Below are 15856 nucleotides of genomic sequence, written 5' to 3'. Positions count from 1 at the left end.
CACCTTTGTGTTATGGCCTGGACTCCTGACTTCTCATAATAATATGGTGGTGATGGTGTTGTGTTTTTTCATTCAGTGAATATTTCATTTTGTATTTATTTTTGTCATTCACTTTTAAAAGTTTTGAACTCCCAATTCTGTCCTTCCCTCTCATTTTTCTTTACCCATCAAAAGGGCAAACAATGGGATACGAATCATATTTTTACATACATAAATACCACAGAGCCATACTAGGAAAACTGAAAGTTAGTGAACATGGGATTTTTTTCCATCTAAAAATGACTTATGAATCCCAGTGGAGAATTCTTTTCCTAAAGAGGCACCAAAGGGCCATGGAATAAGGGACTTTGTCCAGGCTCACTCAGCCATCCTATTCAACTCCAAACGCTCTATCCCCCGACCAGAATAACAGACAATGTCAACTGTTATCATCATCAGGACTTTTATTAGTAATAAAAAGCTTCAAGCCTGGAGAATGGTCTGAAGCGGGCTTGATTGCAGGGCTCATACGAAGGACAGTGCTCTCATTTTGATGTCTCCACTAACTCCCAAGCATTCGATTACTGTTATCTCATTGCGATTGGGGACACTAAACTCATATCCATCAGGCAACTTTACTGCAAAGTGAGTCCCTTGAAAGACTATGAAAATCTGAATGGGAAGAGGGCAGAAGTAGGTAAACACAGAGCTTGGACACAGGAAGGCCTGGATTCAAATTCCAGCTCAAGACACTGACTCCAAGACCCTGGGAGTCTTGGGTAAGGCATTTCTCCATTCTAAGCCTCCCTTTCCCCCTCTGTAAAATGAGTGGGTCAGAGTAGATAACTCCTGAAGGCCCCTCCCACTTTAAAGCTAGGGTCCTGTAATGTGTCCCAGCATGCCCCAAGTCTTCTCTTATCCTGTTGGGAGCTGTGGTCCTTCACAACTCACTCTCCCTCTTCATCTCAAGGGATTCTGGGTTTCTGGCCATTGGCTTTTGGAAACCCACTGACCCTCTTCACCCTCTAGCTTTTCATTTTTCCCCCATCACAATTTGCTTCCCAGGCCTCCTCTGTCTAATGCAAGGGATGGAAGAGATCCTGTCTTGGGTCCTTCCCCGGGGTATATACCATGCTCTGATTCTGGGTTCTTACCTCCATCCTGACCCCTTGCAGAAAGGGGAAATAGCTCTGTCTTATTTCCGTGCCCCATTTCCCGTTATTCATGGTGTTGTAGACTATAGTGTGATGATCCTGGAGATAGTCGAAGCGTATATTCAAGTGAAATGCAATGTTATCGCCAATATTGTTCAATGCAATTCTAAATCTGGGGACAGAAAATATATCTCTGTCATTAACATAGGTCTCAGAGCCTGGAAAATCCCCATTCAGAGAATCCCCCCAAAGGGACTCTCACTCCAACCTTACCAGAAGGTCTCTCTTAAGCAGTATCCCTCCTTCCCCCACCCTGTCCAACAAGTCACCAGTGCCCACATTTCGCTACCTCCAGACACAAGGAATTCACTACCTATCCAAATAGTTCATTTGGGACTGGGAAGTTTCCTTTGGAAAGATTTCCCTAATTCTGTGTCCAAGACCAGTCATCTAGAGCTGAGACCAAACAAGTTTAGTGCTTCTAAGGGTCAAGTGCAGGCAGATGTGTGAAGGATTCAGCTCTCACCCATGTTTAAATTGCCTCATCCCTCCCATTTTGTACTTACTGTTGGGCATTAGATGACACATCTCCCACTAGTCTTAGGCTCCGTCCAGGTTTCAGGTTCAACTTAATGGCATGCAATGGCTGAAGAAACCAAGCACAGCAAGGTTAGGATTGGCTGGGAGCTGAGGGGAGCCAGAGCTGAAGTGGGAGTCAGTCCTAGCTTTGTGACCTTGAGGAAACCTCTCTTCATGTCTCTAAGCCTCAGTTTCCCCATATTTTAAATGAGGACCTAGCCTAAGTGACTGACCCAGTCAACTTCTCAGGAAACTGAGATTCAAAGAAGCAAATTGGGACCTTCCCCAGGTCACACAAGTCACCAACAGAAATAGGAATGGAATCCACATTTTTGCAGTCTCAGGTTTATGTTCTTTCTGTTCCACTGTCTGCCCCAAAGTCTTCTTTTGTTACCATCACATGGATCCTGGCCCTTGCTCAAGGATGAAGGAGGATGGGAAGGAGGAGGAGGATTGTGGTTATATCCCAGGGGTAGGAGATAAACTGTAACTCAATGGGGAAACTCCTTGGTAGCTAGGTCAGCCTTCCCTCACCTCCCCCATATTCCCAGTCATTGTCCTGCCCTTTTCCTCATTCTCTGAGAGCTTAAGTAGGGATTATTAAGGATGGAAATGGTCCCAAGAAAAGTGTTCAGAAGAGCTTTGCCCATTCTCCAGGGCCAAATCTGGGTGCCAATCAACGACAGGAGCCAATCATATCCTTGCTGATTCCCCTTCTCCTGAAGGGGAATCGGCAAGGGAGGGAGGAGGAGATTCCGAAAGAAGGGGAATCAAAGATCACCCTGGTAGAAACACTAAAAACAAACTTCTCCTTAAAAGGATAAGGGCATCGAGGTAGCACAGATGTGTGGTCCTTCCTGTTCCAAATCCTTAGAGAAATAATTGAGAACAAGGTGAGGGGTGTCATAAACTGGTTTCCTAGAGAAGAGGAAATAGTGTATTTGTGAGATCAATTGGTTATCACTTTTAAAAGAGGGAGAGGAAGGGCTGCCCCCTGTCCCACACCTTCTTTGGTTTCCACCTTCTTCCTTTTCTAATGGAGTCTGAAGTCTTTCTGTACCAGAAGGCTGAAGTGGAGTTGACTCTGTAAAACCATTGTTTCTTCCAGAAAAATCTGATTCTCTGGTAAAAGACTCATTTTGGTCCCCATTCCCCTTCCCAGCCACCTCTTCTCTTTTCCTTCCTTCTCAAGGAAGAAGATTCCTCCATATTATACCTTCTCCTCCTCAGCATCCCCACACAGATGGAATTTCTCCGAGGCAGGGACACCCTAACCTTAATCCCACTTCCCCCTTACTCCCCTCTCCCTAGAATCTCTCTGGATTTATCAGCTTGCCAAAGACAAGTTGCAAAGAGGAGGGCATGGAAGAGGCATCCCTTGAGGGCTGGGGAGGTCAGGGTTGGGGTTAGAGAAGAAGAGAAAGAAGTCCCAACCTATGGGGGTAGGATGGGAGGTTATAACATCCCCAGCCCTTCCTGAACACACCCTTCTTGAGTCTCCAGGCTCATTTCCAAGCATCAAGCCCAGAGGATGCCCCCCTTCTGGAGCCTCAGTTGGAACACGGAGCCTCCTGAAGCACTCACATTGGCCATGGTGGAAGATGAGAAATGCTCCTGCGATTCTCCTGGCTGCTCTGGGACCTGGAAGGATAAGGACCAACTCTGATTGTGAGATAGTAACTCAGGAAAGTGTTGGATTCTTCAAATATCCGGCTAAGCTTCCTCTGGGAGCCCGCCTCCACACACCTCCAGCCCAGCCCCCTGGCACTTTCCCCCAATACAGAGCACAAAAGAAGAAGGGGTTGTATCTCAGGGACGAAGTCGGCCCAATTTCCAAAGTCTTTCTTAGAAGGTCAGCCAAAGCTAGAAACACAACCTTTCACCACACTCTCTCTGTCTATGGGTACCCAAGGGGAGAATGTGTCACAGGCTACCCGAGATCCTTAGTCTCTGTCAGCACCAATGCACCCACTGGGGTCCCAGTCACTCCCTTCCTTGAGCAGGGAGTTTGTGGGGAACCTCAGCCTGCCTCCCTCCAGCTTCCTGATACAGACTGAGCAGGGAGTGCTTTCTGACAGCAGGTCAGAAAATCACAGGTTCAGCCCTGGGCACTTTGCCCATTTTTCTCTCCTTTTATGTAAAGACATGATGGGGGACCTCTACAAGGTTCAGTAAGACTAGAGACACCCACAGACAGGAGAGGATGGAGGTGGGCCAACTTGGCCTGGAAAGTTTTCTAATCTGAATGGTATCATTTTGTGGCCAGCCGTAAATCCTATGTTGTTATGTGGGGCGGAATCTCCAGGCCTCTCTTTGGCTGGTATAATCCAGTATAGACATTGTCTTAATTGAATACTTTCTAGGAAAGGGAGAAGCTTCCCTACATCTCAATTTTGTAAAGTATGAGTGTTTAACATAGGATGTTTTAGTGGAATATTGACTTTTGAAAAGGATGTGTGTGTTTTCTAGTGTTTTTCCCCCCCTGAAGCAATTGGGATAAGTGACTTGCCCAGGGTCACACCGCTAGGAAAGATTTAGTGTCTGAGAAGTCAGGTCTTCCTGACTTAAAGGCTGATGCTCTCCACTGCATCACCTAGTTGACCCCTGTTTTTTAGTGTTTTTATTAGGAATGGGTGTTGGATTTTATCAAATGCTTTTTCTGCGTCTATTGAGGCAATCATATGATCTTAGTTTGGTCATTGATATAGTCAGTTATGATAATAGTTTATTTAATATTGAACCAGCCCTGCATTCCTGGTATAAATCCTACTTGGTCATGGTGTATTGTCTTGGGGATGATTTTCTCTAATGTCTTTGCTAATATTTTATTTAAGATTTTTGCATCAATATTCATTAGGGATATTGGTCTATAATTTTCTTTCTCTGTTTTCACCCTACCTAGTTTAGTTGTCAGCACCATATCTGTGTCATAAAAGGATTTTGGCAGGAATCCTTCTTTCCCTGTTTTTTCAAATAGTTTACATAGTATTGGAATTAATTGTTCTTTACATGTTTGGTAGAATTCACAGGTAAATCCAACTGGTCCTGGAGAGTTTTCTCAGGGAGTTGATTAATAGCTTTTTTTGATTTCTTTTTCTAAAATGGGACTATTTAAATAACTTATTTTATTTTCTGTTGACCTGGGCAATCTATATTTTTGTAGATATTTCTTCATTTCACTTAAATTATCAAATTTATTGACATATACTTGTGTGTGTGTTTTCAAAGCTGACAATTCATTCCTAGCCCCTCTAGATTGAAGGTGACATTTGTAAGGTTGAATTGGGTCCCAAATGTGGCACCCAAAGGTGCCACATCTGGCCTCACTCTTTCTTCCCTATAATTAAAGTTTTCTGAAGTCTCAACTAAGGGAAAAATAAAGCCTTCCACACTACACCCTCCATTCTTCCCAGTGGCAAATGAACTTTGAAGGGCAAAGCAGGACCCCCACAGCCAGCAGCTTGAGCCCAGCTCTGCTCCCCTCTTCTTTAATAAACTCCCAGCGCTGAAATTGAGTGGGGAGAAGGAAGAGAATAGATAAGGGTAAAAAACTTTGCCAGGAGATGGAAGGCACTGGAATCAGGTTCGGGGTGTGAGTCACTTGGAGTTGGTTGGAGGCTTGAGAGGAGGGGAGCTGTATCTGTTCTGCCCCACTCACTGCTAGGAACTCTCAGCCTGGTGATCAAGGTTTCTGTTTCTCCAACTTCTCCAAGTTTTATGGAACAATTCTCTTGCCCTTTAGATAGATGACAGGAGAAGGAATAGTCAGGGGTGTTGGGCTTGGGTACCTAACCCTCCCCTGAAAATACAAAGGGGCTGTCTTACAGGAGAGAATTTAGCCTTGGAGACAGAATCAGCAGAAATTTGGGGATTCTGCAGAGGGGACTATCTATTCAGTGTAACTATGGGAGATGTCCAAAAGGGAATTAGCTGATGCCTTAGGAAGTACATTTCCCATTCTTGGAGGTCTTCAAAGTAAATCTAGATGACCATTTTGAAAAAAAGTTTCAGAGGAAGATTTTATTTCAATAGTTATTATGAAGTCCCTTCCAAGTGGAGATTGGAGGATTCTGTTAGGGCAGGGACATTGTATACATAGGGAACTTCACCCCTCCCCCAGACATAAAATTCTACATAGAATTAAAGCAGAAGAATTTAGATTAATTTGTTTCACAGAGCCTTCTTCTAAGAAAAAAAATGTGTTTTGTTTAAGTATAAAATAAAATAATACATTTGCATTCAAATTTGGTAAAATTAAAAATGTAATTCCTTTTTTTTTTCTCTCAAGTTCACAGATCCCTTACATCCATGGACTCTAGGGAGATCTGTAAACCTCCAGATTATGAAGACAGGAATCTTACAGAGTTTCCTCACTGAGAAGTTAGGGGATTTGTGAGGTGGGATTTGAACACTGTTCTTTTTGACACCATATCATCCTGCTTTTAATACTTTTTATATTGTATTAAATTTTTATTTATTTTTAAAACTGTGTTTCAATTGCATTTTTATAATAATAATAGCTTTTTATTTTTCAAAATACATGCAAAGATAATTTTCAACATTCACTCTTGCAAAACCTTGTGTTCCAAGTTTTTCTCCTTTCCTCCCCTCTTTCTCCCTCTCTCTGGGTAGCAAGAAATCCAATATAGATTAAACAAATCCTACTTTTAATTCTACTAGGATTCCCATTTATAGATGGGGAAACAGCATTAGAGAATTAAAGTGCCTTGCAGCTGTAGATCTTGATCTTAATTTCCCTCTTAAGAGAGGAATAAGAGCTAAGGATGAAAGAAGAGGCAAGATGGGAAAATAAAATCCCTTCTTTTCACTCACTGTCTAAATGGAGGACATGTCACAGACACACTTCTGAGTCCCTTAGACCAAATTCCATCCTCTGGGGAAGGGGGCATTGGGATGTCTGCCACTCTCTCCCTTTACATCTCCAGAAATCCTTCCCTGAAGATGAAACCCAATGAAAGCAGAGACACAAATTATTCCATTAAACTAGAGTCACTAGGGTGTGCTATAGTGCAGCAAAGGGATTATACTGGATTTGCAGTCAGGAAATGCTTGTCTAGCTTTCCGACCCCAGACAAGTTTTTAAACTTCTACCTGCCTCAATTTCCTTCATCTATATAGTGGGTGCAATAATAGCCCAGAGTTATATATATCAAATGAGATAATATTTGTATAGTGCTTTGCAAATCTCTCTCTTTCTCTCTCTCTCTCTCTCTCTCTCTCTCTCTCTCTCTCTCTCTCTCTCTCTCTCTCTCTCTCTTTCTCTCTCTCTCTCTCTCTTTCTTTCTCTCTGTTTCTCTCTCTGTTTCTCTCTCTCTCTCTGTTTCTCTCTCTGTTTCTCTCTCTCTTTTTCTCTCTCTCTGTTTCTCTCTCTCTCTTATATATATATATATTCTTATATATATATATATATATATATACACACACTCACAATAACTAAAGAAGCTTTATTGGGATGCCTGTTTAAAAAAAATCAGCAAAGGGATTCACCTGATACACTCCTTCTATTTTTAAATAATGACTCTAAAATTCTACAGTGTCGGGTACCACAAAAAGTCTGAGTGACAGTTTTCCAATCCAATACAACTTAGAATGTTGGCAGGAAAAGTCTGTTGCACCTTAGTGAGAGTGGAGTGCAGTCCAGCACAGACTGTGCCAGGATGGTCCTAACCCCAGAAAAGCTGGAGTACGCCTTTGAAGCCACTGAATCAGCAGCATCTGTTCTTGGTTCTGGAAATCTCAATCCACAGACAATAGGATGATGGTGTTTAACAACTGTGCAGAAGGAGATTACAGGGATCCCTTTGCTAGCACAGAGGCAGGACTTTATCACTTTATCCATACTGTAATCCAGGTTGCATTCCTAGTTGGTAGTCCCAACACAAGGAGGAGCACTAGTACGCCAGAGATTCCAGTGAGAGGGGAACAGGGACCCTTCTCACAGTTCCAGGGGGAAAACCTGTCATTCACAGATCAGAGAACAAACAAGGAGAGTAGCAGATCTCTCTATTTACATAATACAACCTTGGAAAACCCAAAAACTTAGACGTTCCTAGAAGCATCTCTAAAAACAGCTGCACAAAACCCCCAAAACTTGGAACAGTTCACTCTCTATCCTGGAAGAAGAGCCCTAGTTTAACAAAGAGTTATAAGCCTAGGAATAGGCTGGAGAACTGAATAAACAAGAGCAAAAGATTCTGATCATATAAAGTTTCTATGTTGACAAAGATCAAAACACATACTCCAAAGAAGATATCAAAGTCAAAGCTCATACATCTAAAGCCTCCAAGAAAAACATGTCTTTACAGCTCAAACAAGGATTTTGAAAATCAAGTAACAGAGATAGAGAAAAAGAATTGGGAAGAGAAAGCAATGGAATGCAAAAAAAAAAAAATCATGAAAAATGAGTCAACAGTTTGGAAAAGGGAAACATACACACAGAAATCCTAAAGAAAAAAAAAAAAAAAACACTTTCACAATAGAATAGAACAGATGTACAAAAAACCAATGAGAAAAATAATTGGCCAAATGGAAAGAGGAGCATAAACTTCCCTCTTGCCTCCAATTTATTTCATTCCCAATTCAAAAGGAACATCTGTATCAGCAAAGGCTGCTTTGCAACTCCTTAAAATTTATGATTCACTCTAACAAACATTTAAAGAACAATTAGCCCCAATGCTATATAAACTATTTGAGAAAATAGGGATTGAAGGGGTTCTACCAAATTCCTTTTATGATACAGACATGGTACTGATACCTAAACCAGGTAGGTTGAAAACAGAGAAAGAAAATTATAGAACAATCTCCCTAATGAATATTGATGCCAAAATCTTAAATAAAATATCAGCAAAAAGATTACAGAAAATCATCCCCAGGATAATACACTATGACCAACTAGGATTTATACCAGGAATGCATGACTGGTTCAATATTAGGAAAACTATTAGCATAATTGACTATAAGAATAACCAAATTAACAAAAACCATATGATCACCTCAATAGATGCAGAAAAAGCATTTGATAAAATCCAACATCCATTCCTAATAAAAACACTTGAGAGTATAGGAATAAATGGAGCTTTCCTTAAAATTGTCAGGAGCATATATTTAAAACCATCAGTAAGCATCATATGTAATAGGGAAAAACTGGAAACCTTTCCCAATAAGATCAGGAGTGAAACAAGGTTGCCCACTATCACCATTATTATTCAATATTGCATTAGAAATGCTAGCCTCGCAATAAGATTTGAGAAAGAGATTAAAGGAATTAGAGTAGGTAATGAGGAAATAAATTGTCACTCTTTGCAGATGATATGATGGTATACTTAGAGAACCCCAGAGATTCTACTAAAAAGCTATTAGAAATAATTCACAATTTTAGCAAAGTGGCAGGATACAAAATAAATCCACATAAATTCTCAGCATTTTTATAGATCACCAACAAAATCCAACAGCAAGAGATACAAAGAGAAATTCAATTCAAAATAACTGTCGAAAGCATAAAGTATTTGGGAATCTATCTACCAAAGGAAAGTCAGGAATTATATGACTAAAATTACAAAACACTTTCCACACAAAGTCAGATTTAAATAATTGGAAAAATATTAAGTGCTCTTGGATAGACCAAGTGAATATAATAAAGATGGCAATACTCCCCAAACTAATATATTTATTTAATGCTATGCCAATCAGACTCCCAAGAAACTATTTTAATGACTTAGAAAAAATAACAACAAAATTCATATGAAAGAACAAAAGGTCGAGAATTTCAAGGGAATTAATGAGAAAAAAAAATCAAATGGAGGTGGCCTAGCAGTACCTGATCTAAAACTATATTATAAATCAGTGGTCAGCAAAATCATTTGGTACTGGCTAAGAAACATTAGTTTGATCAGTGGAATAGGTTAAGTTCACAAGTCAAAATAGTCAATAACTATAGCAATCTAGTGTTTGACAAACCCAAAGATCCCAACTTTTGGGATAAGAATTCATTATTTGACAAAAACTGCTGGGAAAACTGGAAATTAGTATAGCAGAAATTAGGCATGGACCCACACTTAACACCGTACACCAAGATAAGATCAAAATGAGTCCATGATTTAGGCATAAAGAATGCCTAAAAATAAATAAATTAGAGGAACATAGGATAGTTTATCTCTCAGACTTGTGGAGGAGGAAGGAATTTGTGACCAAAGAAGAACTAGAGATCATTACTGATCACAAAATAGAAAATTTTGATTATATCAAATTAAAATGCCTTTGTACAAACAAAACTAATCCACACAGTATTAGAAGGGAAGCAATGAAACATTTTTATAGTTAAAGGTTCTGATAAAGGCCTCATTTCCAAAATATATAGAGGATTGACTAATTTATAAGAAAGCAAGCCATTCTCCAATTGATAAATGGTCAAAGAATATGAACAATTTTCAGATGATGAAATTGAAACTATTTTCACTCATATGAAAGTGTTCCAAATCACTATTGATCAGAGAAATGCAAATTAAAACAACTCTGAGATACCACTACACACCTGTCAGATTGGCTAAGATGACAGGAAAAAAATAATGATGAATGTTGGAGGGGATGTGGGAAAACTGGAACATCGATGCATTGTTGGTAGAGTTGTGAATGAATCCAAACATTCTGGAGAGCAATCTGGAACTATGCCCAAAAAGTTATCAAACTGTGCATACCCTTTGATCCAGCATTGTTACTCCTTGGCTTATATCCCAAAGAGATACTAAAGAAGGGAAAGGGACTTGTATGTGCAAGAATGTTTTTGGCAGCCCTTTTTGTAGTGGCTAGAAAATGGAAAATGAATGGGTGCCCATCAATTGGAGAATGGTTGGGTAAAGTATGGCATATGAATGTTATGGAATATTATTATTCTGTAAGAAATGACGGATAAATACATGAACTGATGCTGAGTGAAATGAACAGAACCATTAGATCATTATACATTTTAACAACGATACTGTATGAGGATGTATTCTGATGGAAGTGGATATCTTCAACAAAGAGAAGATATAATTCAGTTCCAATTGATCAATGATGGACAGAATCAGCCATACCTAGAGAAGGAATACTGGGAAATGAATGTGAATGTTTTACATTTTTGTTTTTCTTCTCAGGTTATTTTTACCTTCTGAATCCAATTCTTCCTGTGCAACAAGAGAACTGTTTGGTTCTGCACATGTATATTGTATCTAAGATATACTATAACATATTTAACATGTATAAGACTGCCTGCCATCTAGGGGAGGAGGTGGAGGGAGGAAAGGGAAAATTAGGAACAGAAGTGAGTGCAAGAGATAATGTGGTAAAAACTTACCCATACATATGTATTGTAAATAAAAAGTTATTTAAAAAAAAAAAAGTTGGCAGTGGAGCCAAGATGGAGGAGAAGGCACAAGTGACTTTCTGAGCCTCTCTCAAACCCTCACTACCAATTATTATATTTAGTCTCAAAAATAGCTCTTGACTGGTAAAATTCACAAAGACTGGAAGTGCAACAACTTAACAGCCTAAGATAATCTGGAAGATAGCCAGAAAAGGCTTGTCCTGAGTGGTGGGAACAGATCAGCACAAACAGAGATAGAACCAGAGGCTACCATATTGAGCAGACCAGGCGGGGGTGGCTTCTGTGATTAGAAAATTTATAGAGATGACTGCCATAGGATGACTGCTCTGCTTTGGTTGCAAAGCAGTAGACCAGCAGAGAAATTAAAGCCAAAGGTAGAGAGTACTCTAAAAAATGCCAGAACCCAACAGGATCTGTCTATACCCACTGAAAACCGGAAGTGACTTAGTACAGACCACAGCACAGCTGTGCAACAGCATTCTGCAGCATGGGCTCTAGCGGGGTAGTCACAAATCTGCATGGCAGGAAGGTGCAGTTTGGGGCATCCTCTAATCTGCACATTGGGGGGCTTGGCCTAGGGCAATAGAACTTCCATAGCACAACTTTGCTCCCCTGGGCAGAAATGTGCCATGGGGGCTATTTGCTGGGCAATTGCTAATAAAGAGTATTTTGACTTTACTGATATAACATAAAAAAGGAAGTAGAAATGGAAAGAGGATAGTGTCAGATAAAGGGAAAGGGGGAGATCAAAAGCGGGAAACTACATGCCACGAAGAGGCAAAGGAAACCTATCATATCTGAGGGGATTTAGAGAGGGGGAGGAACATTATGTGAATCTTACTCTCATTAGAGCTGGCTCAAAGAGAAAATAATTGACAAATTTGGTTTACAGAGAAACTTCTCTCACCTAATTAAAAAGTGGAAGAGGAAGAGGGAAAAGGAAAAGAGTAATAAGGAAGGGTATAAGAAAGGGGAAAGTATTCAAAGGGGGTGGGAGGGATCCTAAAGAGGGAGAGCTGTGTGATGCAAGTGGGGCCCATAAATTTAATACTGGGAAAGGGGGAAAGGGAGGGCAAGAAAAAGAAAAGCATAATCTGGGGATAATAAGATGGCAAGAAATACAGAATTAGTCATTTTAACCATAAATGTGAATGGGATGAATTCTCCCATAAAGGGAAGGGGGATAGCAGACTGAATCAAAAGTCAGAACCCTACAATATGCTGTTTACAAGAAACACATTTAAATTAAGGAGATGCACACAGAGTAAAGGTAAAAAGCTGGAGCATAATCTATTATGTTTCAGATGAAGTCAAAAAAGCAGAGGTAGCCATCTTTATGTCAGATCAAACAAAAGCAAAAATTGATCTAATTAAAGGAGATAAGGAAGGAAACTATATCTTGCTAAAGCGTAGCATCGACAATGAAGCAATATCAATACTAAACATATATGTACCAAGTGGTATAGCATCTAACTTCCTAAAGGAGAAGAGAGTTGCAAGAAGAAATAGACAGCAAAACTAGAATAGTGGGAGAGCTCATATTAAACTCTCAGAATTAGATAAATCAAACCACAAAACAAGTGAGAAAGAAATTAAAGATGTAAATAGAATATTAGAAAAAATAGGTATGGTAGATCTTTGGGAAAAATTAAATGATGACAAAAAGGAGTGTACTTTCTTCTCAGCAGTTCATGGAACCTAACAAAAACTGACCATGTATTAGGACATAAAGACCTCAAAATTAAATATAGGAAGGTAGAAATAGTAAATGCTTTCTTTTCAGATCATGATGCAATAAAAACTACATTCCACAAAAAGTGAGGGGTAAAAAGACCAAAAAATAATTGGAAACTAAATTATCTTATCTTAAAGAATGATTGGGTGAAACAGCAAATTATAGACACAATTAATAATTTCACTCAAGATAATGACAACAATGAGACTTCATACCAAAATTTGTGACATGCTACCAAAGCTGTAATAAGGGAAATTTTTATATCTTTAGAGGTTTATTTGTATAAAATAGAGAAACAGAAGATCAATGAATTGGGCTTGCAACTTAAAAAGCTAGAAAAAGACCAAATTTTAAAACCCCAATCAAATATTAAACTTGAAATTCTAAAATTAAAAGAAATTAATAATATTGAAAGTAAAAAAAAAAAAACTATTGAATTAATAAATAAAACTAAGAGTTGGTTTTATGAAAAAACCAATAAAATAGATAAACCTTTGGGAAATCTGATTAGAAAAAAGGAAAAAGGAAAATCAAATTGTTGGTCTTAAAAATGAAAAGGGGGAACTTTCCACCAATGAAGAGGAAATTAGAGCAATAATAAGGAGTTAGTTTGCTAAATTTTATGCCAATAAATTTGATAATCTAAGTGAAATGAATGACTACCTCCAAAAATATAGGCTTCTCAGAGGAGGTAAATTGCTTAAATAATCCCATTTCAGAAAAAAGAAATGGAACAAGCTATTAATCAACTCCCTAAGAAAAAATCCCCAGGACATGTGAATTCTACCAAACTTTTAAAGAACAATTAGCCCCGGTGCTATATAAACTATTTGAAAAAAATAGGGAATGAAGGAGTCCTACCAAATTCCTTTTATAACACAGACATGGTATTGATACCTAAACCAGGTAGGTTGAAAACAAAGAAAAAAAATTATAGACCAATCACCCTAATGAATATTGATGCTAAAATCTTAAATAAGATATCAGCAAAAAGACTACAGAAAATCATCCCCAGGATAATACACCATGATCAAGTAGGATTTATACCAGGAATGCAGGGCTGGTTCAATATTAGGAAAACTATTAGTATAATTGACCATATTAATAACCAAATTTAAAAAACCAAATGATCATCTCAATAGATGCAGAAAAAGCATTTGATAAAATCCAACCTCCATTCCTAATAAAAACACTTGAGAGTAGAGAAATAAATGGATTTTTCCTTAAAATAACCAGTAGCATCTATTTAAAACTATCAGTAAGCATCATATGTAATGGGGATAAACTGGGACCATTCCCAATAAAATCAGAAGTGAAACAAGATTGCCCACTATTACCATTAACTATTCAATATTGTATTAGAAATGTTAGCTTTGGCAATAAGAATTGAGGAAGAAATTAAAGGAATTAGAGCAGATAATGAGTAAACAAAATTATCACTCTTTGCTGATGATATGATGGTACACTTAGAGAACCCCAGAGATTCTAACTAAAAAGCTATTAGAAATAATCCACACCTTTAGCAAAGTTGCAGGATACAAAATAAACCCACTTAAGTCATCAGGATTCTTATATATTATTAACAAAAATACAACAGTTAGAGTTACAAAGAGAAATTCCATTTAAAGTAACTACCAATAGTATAAAATATTTAGGAATCTCTCTGACAAGGGAAAATCAGAAACTATATGAGCAAAACTACAAAACACTTTCCACACAAATAAAGTCAGATCTAACCAATTGGAAAAATATTAAATGTTCTTGGATTGGGCGAGCAAATATAATAAAGATGACAATACTACTTAAACTAATCTACTATTTAGCGCTATACCAATCAAACTCCCCCCAAAATATTTTAATGACCTAAAAAAATTAACAACAAAGTTCATATGGAAAAACAAAAGGTCAAGAATTTCAAGGGAATTAATGAAAAAAAAAATCAAATGAAGGTGTCCTAGATGTACCAGAGCTAAAATTATATTATAAAGCAGTGGTTACCAAAACTATTTGGTATTGACAAGAAATAAGACTAGTTAATCAGTGGAATAGGTTAGGTTCAAAGGACAAAACAGCCAATAACTTTAATACGCTAATGTTTGACAAACCTAAAGACCCCAGCTTTTGGGATAAGAACTCACTGTTTGACAAAAATTGCTGGGAAAATTGGAAATTAGTATGGCAGAAACTAGGCATTGACCCACACTTAATACTGTACACCAAGATAAGGTCAAAATGGGTTCATGACCTAGGCATAAAGAATCAGATTACAAATAAATTAGAAGAACATAGGATAGTTTACCTCTCAGACCTGTGGAAAAGGAAGGAATTTATGACCAAAGAAGACCTAGAGATCATTATGGATCACAAAATGAAAAATTTTGATTGTATCAAATTGAAAGGTTTTTGTACAAACAAAACTAATGCAGACAAGATTAGAAGGGAAGCAATAAACTGGGAAATCATTTTTACAGTTAAAGGTTCTGATAAATCATTTCCAAAATATATAGAGAATTGACTCTAATTTATAAGAAATCAAGCCATTCTCCAATTAATAAATGTCAAAGGATATGAACAGACAATTCTCAGATGAAAAAATTGAAACTATTTCTAGCCATATGAAAAGATGCTTCAAGTCATTATTAATCAGAGAAATGCAAATTAAGATAATTTTGAGATACCACTATATACCTGTCAGATTGGCTAGAATGACAGGGAAAAATAATGCAGAATGTTGGAGGGGATGTGGGAAAACTGGGACACTGATACATTGTTGGTGGAATTGGAAAACAATTTGGAACTATGCTCAAAAAGTTATCAAATTGTGCATACCCTTTGATCCAGCAGTGTTACTACTGGGCTTATATCCCAAAGAGATTTTAAAGAAGGGCAAAGGGGGCAGCTAGGTGATGCAGTGGATAGAGCACCAGCCTTGAATTCAGGAGGACCCGAGTTCAAATCTGATCTCAGACACTTAATACTTCCTAGCTTGTGACCCTGGGCAAGTCACTTAGCCCCAGCCTCAGGAAT

At 38.3% G+C, this 15856-nt stretch overlaps 1 protein-coding gene across 2 annotated transcripts; it reads right to left on the bottom strand.

Annotated features, from left to right (window-relative positions):
- Positions 1-425: 425 nt before the first annotated feature.
- On the bottom strand, positions 426-3451 carry LOC141542657 (galectin-1-like). 2 transcript variants are annotated; one of them, XM_074267239.1, is made up of 4 exons: positions 3297-3451; positions 1700-1779; positions 1134-1305; positions 426-651 (listed from the first exon to the last, which is right to left on the bottom strand). In XM_074267239.1, exons 1-4 carry the CDS (start codon positions 3303-3305, stop codon positions 505-507), a joined length of 408 nt encoding a protein of 135 aa, XP_074123340.1. In that variant the 5' UTR covers positions 3306-3451; the 3' UTR covers positions 426-504. The 2 variants fall into 2 exon arrangements, with proteins under 2 accessions (XP_074123340.1, XP_074123339.1); XM_074267238.1 differs by having other exon boundaries at positions 3199-3398.
- Between the last annotated feature and the right edge of the window lie 12405 nt (positions 3452-15856).

This window comes from Sminthopsis crassicaudata, chromosome 5 (genome assembly GCF_048593235.1).
Source record: "Sminthopsis crassicaudata isolate SCR6 chromosome 5, ASM4859323v1, whole genome shotgun sequence".
NCBI classification, from domain to species: domain Eukaryota; kingdom Metazoa; phylum Chordata; class Mammalia; order Dasyuromorphia; family Dasyuridae; genus Sminthopsis; species Sminthopsis crassicaudata.
Note: the sequence above shows the minus strand (reverse complement) of the source record. Positions and strands in the feature narration are given on the sequence as shown.